The 7500-nt window shown below is 36.5% G+C and overlaps 1 protein-coding gene across 1 annotated transcript in view; it reads right to left on the bottom strand.

Annotated features, from left to right (window-relative positions):
* Positions 1-7500, bottom strand: part of LOC138039248 (peptidyl-prolyl cis-trans isomerase FKBP8-like) — a 29053-nt gene that overhangs the window by 19971 nt on the left and 1582 nt on the right. Inside the window, exons 2-5 of the mRNA XM_068885455.1 lie at positions 4654-4801; positions 3288-3375; positions 2347-2466; positions 71-145 (exon numbers count right to left, since the gene is read on the bottom strand). Coding sequence (XP_068741556.1) covers positions 71-145; positions 2347-2466; positions 3288-3375; positions 4654-4801 — 431 coding nt within the window. The remainder of the gene's footprint in view (positions 1-70; positions 146-2346; positions 2467-3287; positions 3376-4653; positions 4802-7500) is intronic.

The following is a 7500-nucleotide window of genomic DNA, read 5'->3' as shown; positions in this document are numbered from 1 at the left end:
TTCATCTCTGTATGACTGGACCTGTGAATCAAGTATTGTCAAGATAATGGATGACATTTAGCAAAATCACCTTTGATAACTGCTAATTGCTTCAGCATAGTCACCACTGGTGTACAAGTTGTTGCCAATTTCTCTCTTTTTCTCTCTGTAAACAAACAAATACCATAATAATACATATCAATCTAGCCTTTGCTGGTTGTCACATATTGAGTGACGTCATGATTGCTTTATGCCAAGGTTAACAAAGAGTGCACCAGTGTCCTTTTGAATCTCAGACAACAGCTACAGCTCATATGTAGTTAAGAGAGCTTCCCTTCCAAATTCATTTCTCTTGTACTGATTTTACTAAGCAAAATGGTGAAGCCAAATTTCAGTTTGCCAGTAATAATCAATTAATTATTATTAACCCTTTCACTCCCAAGAGTGCCGCTTATGGATTTTACTCTGTCTTACGCCAGACTATTTTACTCGTCAATGGGGAACCCCACGGGGGTGAAAGGGTTAACAACAGCTAGATTCACTCAAAAACTATGTCCTCATTAACCCCTTCACTCCCAAGAGTGCCACTTATAGATTTTACTCTGTCTAACGCCAGACGATTTTACTCGTCAATGGGGAACCCCACGGGGGTGAAAGGGTTAATGTCCATGTTCTTGCCACCTTGTGCACCTGGTAGTTACATGAACTATTCCAGTCTAGCTTAATTGTCATTACAGCGGAGCGCAACGCACCTTTGGTGCGTGCACAGAGTTCCATTGGTGAGAAAATATGGTAACCCATCTGTGGGGGGAAAATTTGGTTTTGGTCACAGTACAGCTGTACATACACCCCTCCATGTACATGCATGCCAAGCATTTTTTGGTGGGAACATCTTTGATATTGGACATCCATGTTATGGTTAATTAACACCTGTCAAAACAAGGTATCCACTGACCAGTATCACATGACCATATTGCGGGCTCCAGTTTAAAGTTCATCAAGGTCACCTTGACTGCTGACCAGCTACTGGTTTTCGATTGGATTGCAGGCTCAAGCCAGGTTAACTTATTGTAAGAATAAATAGCACGGCAGTTCCGCTTTTTAGCTTGGCTAAATCTATATAATTATATTATTTATCATACATGTAGTGTTTTAAGGTAATTCCTTAGTATTGCATTGCGCATCCCTACTGCGAACGATTTCGCGTCATTAGCACGTGCTCATGAGCACGTGCGCATACAAAACGTAAGAGATTTTGCTCAAACTAAACCTGATAGCGAAATAAATGCTCCTTTTCCCTCCAACGAGTACGGTGACCCCCAATTTTTTTTCAGGTATTTGCTAGGAACAGTCTAATAAATAACATTTAGGAAAAAGAATAAACGTTTGATAGTAGAACATGAATTTTTTTTGGAAAACAATTCCGTACTAGGTGTATTTTACCCAAGGCGAGGACTTCAAGCTAACCACGGAACTGTCCCAAAAAGTGCACTATTCCCACAACCAAGGAATCAAAGTCGGCGTAAATGAAGCATTACTGCTTATGTAAATAAAAGAAGCTTTATTTTCAAAATAAATTTTTGTGTCTTTGAAGTAACCAAGACTTAATTCTGTATGAAGGTGATTGGAATTTTTAACGCAAAGACAGTAAAAATACCCCATTTTACGAGCCTGCTGACGCGTAAACAAGCACGGTGACCCCATTTTTTTATTGCATTTTTTTAATGTTCATATCATGAATGTTAATTATGCCAAGTTTCCAAAAAAGTTTGATAGTAGAACAATTTCAAGGCAATTACCTTAAGCTATATTCTTGAAGATTGTACAGGAATAAGTAATTATGGGAAAGAACCTAGTTGCTAGGCGATGGACGAAAGGACCACTGAAAAATCAGTTGCCGCCTCTCTAATAAATGCCACATCCAATCAGAAGAATGCAACATTTAGTTGAGGATTATGAGAAAAAACAAGTACACGTTTAATTTTCTGAACGTTGATCACAAACAATATTATTACTATAATTCTATCTCTGCAAAAAAGTGAGATGTTGGAACTTTAAACAAGTTTGTTTTAAATAATATTTACAAATGATCTACCATAATTGTAATCAGTGATTTAAAAAAATATGATTTTGAAATAAATTCCCCCTTGAATAAACGCTGCATTGAACACACTCAAAACTTAATAAATGCCGCAATGTTTAATCGAGTAAAAACAGTATGTCGATTGATCAATAGATTGATTGATATAGGTCAGAATGATCCTAACAAATAGTCAACTTAGACCACCAGTTATGTAACTAACCCTTTTTAAGAACCATCCAACAACTTCCCAATCATGTACAATGTATAGTTAGAGCTGTACATACCCAATGATGAGTTTTTGTTCATCTGTCATATTGGCAACGTTAGGTCCATCTCGTGTTGCTAACAGCTGTAGTTCATAAGTCAGTTTAGCATCAGGGGGGATGGGTGGATTTCCATCTGGCCTGAAAGGATAACAAAGCGGTTACATGACTGCTGGAGAACCACTGATTGAACCTGTAGAAACTAAAATACAAAAAATAATTACACGTAATATTAAAGACAAAAACAACAACATTAACTCGTTGACCCCTGGGAGAGAGACTTAACAGATCTTTCTCTGTCTAATGCCAGATGATTTTACTTGTCAGCTGTGGGTGACCCAGGGCAGTTCAGGTGTCAATAGGTTAAACTTATTAACTTGTACGGTCCATTTTTTTTTCTTTTTATAATAGGTAACTTAAAACCATAAAAAGGAGTACTGGCCCCCCTGAACCCCCTGAAATAACTACCTACAGTATTACATTTCTTAGATAGTATGTGCTCTGTGATTTGCTAATTTGTGGGCCATATTGAACAGTATGGGATGCTCAATTTGTAATTTTGATGCAACATTTTCTAGCAAGTTTTCCATGTTGTTTATGTGAAATAAACTTGTGAAACAGTTTGAATCTTGCATGCAACTAGTTCAAAAAACCAATACAATAATTTACTCTTCTTTCAGATTTTTACGCATGACACTGATTTGTGGTAGTTGAATGCTCTGCTTGACTTCAACTAGTTTTCTTTCCTGCATGCCTTATTACCTAAGATATTATAATAAATATCTTACTAACCTTGTGTTCTCCGTCTTAACCGTAAGTTACCAATTGATTTATGGCCTGTGCGCTTTGCATTTTGGCAATAAGTCTTGAAACAGAAACAAATTTGGTCCGTAGCTTACAGTACAGACCTTGAACTTGGTTAGTAAGAGGTATATACTCTAAGCCAAGTAAGAGTGTCATACTTTCCAGCTTTTCCATAGGCATATTTAGGATCTGTAACAAGTTCACACACTTCATCCAACTCCATGAGTGCCACTGCTAAGTCAAAAGCTAAAACCCAGACCAACATACAAGTTAAGACACATCTCAAGAAAATACCATTAGTTCCGTGTGTAATTCAGTGTACTACATGGCCTCTATGTAACATTACTGTACAACAGCAACTACTAAACATTATACAAAAGCAAAAATGTATGGGCTACAACTTTTAAAGAACAAAGACCACTGATACTTGTTTTTGAATCTAACACATACAATCATGTAGGCAAATCTCTACAGAAGTGAAAATCAAGGTCTCTTTCAATCAAGGACACAAACGATGTTATTATTGTTTGCTTTATTTAAATCTAGAGAGTACAATCTGCAAAAGAACTGACCTACATGTATGCTTGCCGCATTTTGTTAATAATATTATATTATTAATTTTATATTGGTCTCTGTTTACTGGTAAAAAGGAATTGCTTGCATGTTTACTTTTCTAAGGGTTCAACACACATGGTTGCGTATTTACTTCGTGAAAAATGTGTGCAGATGTAACATACTGTAAATAAGATACCAGTAGGTATTTTCTACATGTAGCTTATTTGATCTGTGTAGTGCCATTGTTTTGCCATGCTCTTGGAATATATGGCCTTTCTACAAGCTCTCACAGTAATATCGAACACAAATAATAAATTATTCCACTAAGTGTGTTTTTTAAAGCTAATTATTGCATCAAGGATCAGAAATGGAATTTTGCTTACTGAAATAGAAGTTCTGTATTTGAAGTGCATGTATGCTTGTATGTGAAAATATTATTGTACAAGTATTGCTATCATTTTTCTTTGAATTGTCCAGTATTTCAGTGTTTCCAGCTGCCAACAGCCCACTGATTAGACCTTATTCACGCACATCACTGGGTCGTGCCAATACTCCTTTCTATAAAGTGCGTGTATCAACAAGTAAAACTGTGTTTACATAATATGGATTTTAATAATAATTACTTATTATATGACTAGCTCCGTGAGCGGGCAAGATGAACCAAATCGCGCGCTCTGATTGGCTACCCGAGCGGGCAAGATGGAGCGATACTGCCCGCTCGGGATTTCTCGCTTGGTCCCGCAAGATCAAAGATCATTTTTTGGTGTTTTAAGTCATATAATAAATCCTTTATTGACCAAGATTGTTCGGTCAAGATGACTGGATATTGGCCTCGTTCTTTTTTTGCGTGTTTATGGACCTCGACTTCGTCTCGGTCCATAAACATGCAAAAAAAGAACTTGGCCAATATCCAGTCATCTTGACCTCACGCTTGGTCAATAACCCATACATATAACTATTCTTATTGACCTTGAATAACTTCTCCTTCTCCCAGTATGAACTCCAAATTTCTGTTCCAGTCGACAGCTGTACCATCTTCTGTACGCCCAGCAACTTGAAGTGTGACTACTTGGCCTCTGTCTGGTCTGGTATCTTGTCCTTTCCCTTCTTGCAAGACCTGTAAAAAACAAGAGCTGTAGAATGCTTTTCTCAACATCAACACAATTGTTATGTGAAATTGTTATCGATTTGTGTCCCGTTTAAGCCTGGGTTTTTTAAGGCTTCTCTGCAACTGGTCAAGTTGCTTCACATACTGCGATGGTCACTTTCATTTAGAATTAAAAGTTCTTTATCTAAAATTCAATGGGGACTCTAGATCTATAATGGCGATGTTAACGAAAACGTCACCTCAAAATATAACTCTGCCCTGTCTTAAAGTGCCCTGTGACCCCTGTGACTGAAAAATCAATTCTTATTTTTATTTGGATTTCAAAACTATGTTACCTAAACACTAAGCAACCAAAGTTTTAAACCTTGATTTCATAAAGACACCTGTTTATTTTAACTGGAATTTTCCTATTTAATGCTCTGCCATTACTAACTTTAAGATCTTCAGAGAGCTGGATCAAGGAGAAAATGACATCAAAGGCTCACTAGTTTAAAAATGCAATGTGTGTGAACGCTGCAGAATTAATATGCAGCACAAGAGTTTTGGGCTTTCAAACTTTTAAACTCGCATTTTGCATATATAATAAGCTGCATTCTGCTATTTCACACACTGAAATTTTAAGGTAGTGAGCCTTTGACATCACTTTTCCCTGGATCCAACCCTCTGAGGTCCAATCAATTACTTTTGAACTTAATGGCTGACCGTGAAATCCAAAACTTACATTCAAAGTAAATGAGTAAACGGCCTTTCGATAAAAATCAAAGAAACAAGATTTTGCAAGTCAGGTGTAAAGCAAACATACTTTCAAAATCTGAAGAAAAAAGGAAATGATTTTTTAAATCACAGGGGCACTTTACTTCTTTTGCAATTATTCCATCACGTTCACGTCATTCAACATGGGTGAAGTATTGAAAAAATAAACTGGTATGAGCGGTTTCCGAGTAAAAATATAAAATAAAAGATTACCGGTAGCATTTGTTTGCATGAACGTTGTCACTAAAACATCAAATTTGGTGATTTTACGTCATCATTGTGCAGAGTACCATAAAAAATGCATGCCACACATGCAGCACAATTATTTTTCCTCTTTTAACAAATGATTTTCTTGTTTTGTGGTGTTCTCATTGTAGGCCACATTGTAGACCTTGAAGTCCCTAATATTGCATGTCAATCACACAGGAAAAAGCTTAGGGTCTGAGGGCTTCCTTGAAAACAGCATACGCCATTTTTTTCATTTACAACAAACAAAAATATTTCCATAAGGTCGCAATAGTAGCAAGTATGATAAATACTGTAGGAAACAGACAACTTTTTTAAAGACATGTTTCGGCATGCTTATGCCATCATCAGTTTAATGAGTTCCTAAGTGTGAACAGTTATTAAGTCTATGGGTAGATGAAAAAATTATTACAACATGACGTAATACAAAAGCGGGTACTATTTACAGCGTGACACCAAACATCAAAGTGTAAACTAAAACGTGAGAAAAATGTTGTAATCTGCAATTGTTTGTTAAGTACCGGTTTGATCTTATTTATATAAAAAGCTTCTTTGAGTTTTAAATCAATTGAGTTGCTAAATTGAGTTGGTTTTTAAATCATTTGAGTTGTTATATTGGCCAAACTAGTCGCCAAACGGACAAACGGAAAGCGATAAAAACTCACATATTTTTAAGCATTTCAACGCATCTCCTTCATGTAAGAACAAATACTCCCCTTCGTGCTTTAGTATTCTGGATTCTGCGAGCAACTCAATTGATTTAAAACTCAGAGGCTTTTTATATAAATAAGATCAAACCGGAACTTAACAAACAATTGCAGCCTTACAACACTTTTCTCACGTTTTAGTTTACACTTTGATGTTTGGTGTCACGCTGTAAATAGTACCCGCTTTTGTATTAGGTCATGTTGTAATAATTTTTTCATCTACCAGTAGACTTTACAACTGTTCACACTTAGGAACTCATTAAACTGATGATGGCATAAGCATGCTGAAACATGTCTTTTAAAAAAGTTGTCTGTTTCCTACAATATTTAAACAAAAATATCCTTGATGTATTAGAGAATCCCAATTTGTCTAATAGAAAGGGTGTGCCAGTGGCAGAGAATTAAATTTTGAAACCAACAGGAAAATTAAATGTGTGTGAGAACAGCAGTAAAATGTGAATGCTTTGTGAAATGTGAAAATGCACTCCACTTTTAAAATATGAAAGTAACAGTGTTTTAAACCAAATATAACAGGGCCAAGAACCCCAGATGGCTGTTAACAGTGCTGCTGCACAGCGTAGTAGGGTGAAATGAGGAATCTCCACAGACAAAATCCAAACAATGGTCAACTGCATGGAAATTCAGTGCCTTTCCCACAGGACAATGCAAGTACAAACAGTGAACCAACAGCACCAACTGGGAAAAAATTGTTGGAGTTATAGTATGGCCAGACTACATTTTCTATTAACTGGAATGAAGTTACATGTACTATTAGGCACCTTTTATCGAAGGACGAGGATGACTATGAGAAAAAGTTTTCCATTCTGAGAACACGAACTTGGAAAAATGTTGGCCTCCAAACCTTACGTGCATGCTTAGTACGGAAAATTTGTACTCATAGCCATCCTCGTCCTCCGATATAAAGGTCCCTATTATTTGAGAGGAGGAGGGGATTAATGCAAAATTTGACTAAAAAAGAGAACAGAGAATGCTAACAGGGAA

This window comes from Montipora capricornis, chromosome 2 (assembly GCF_036669925.1).
Source record: "Montipora capricornis isolate CH-2021 chromosome 2, ASM3666992v2, whole genome shotgun sequence".
In the NCBI taxonomy this organism is placed as follows: Eukaryota; Metazoa; Cnidaria; class Anthozoa; order Scleractinia; family Acroporidae; genus Montipora; species Montipora capricornis.
Note: the sequence above shows the minus strand (reverse complement) of the source record. Positions and strands in the feature narration are given on the sequence as shown.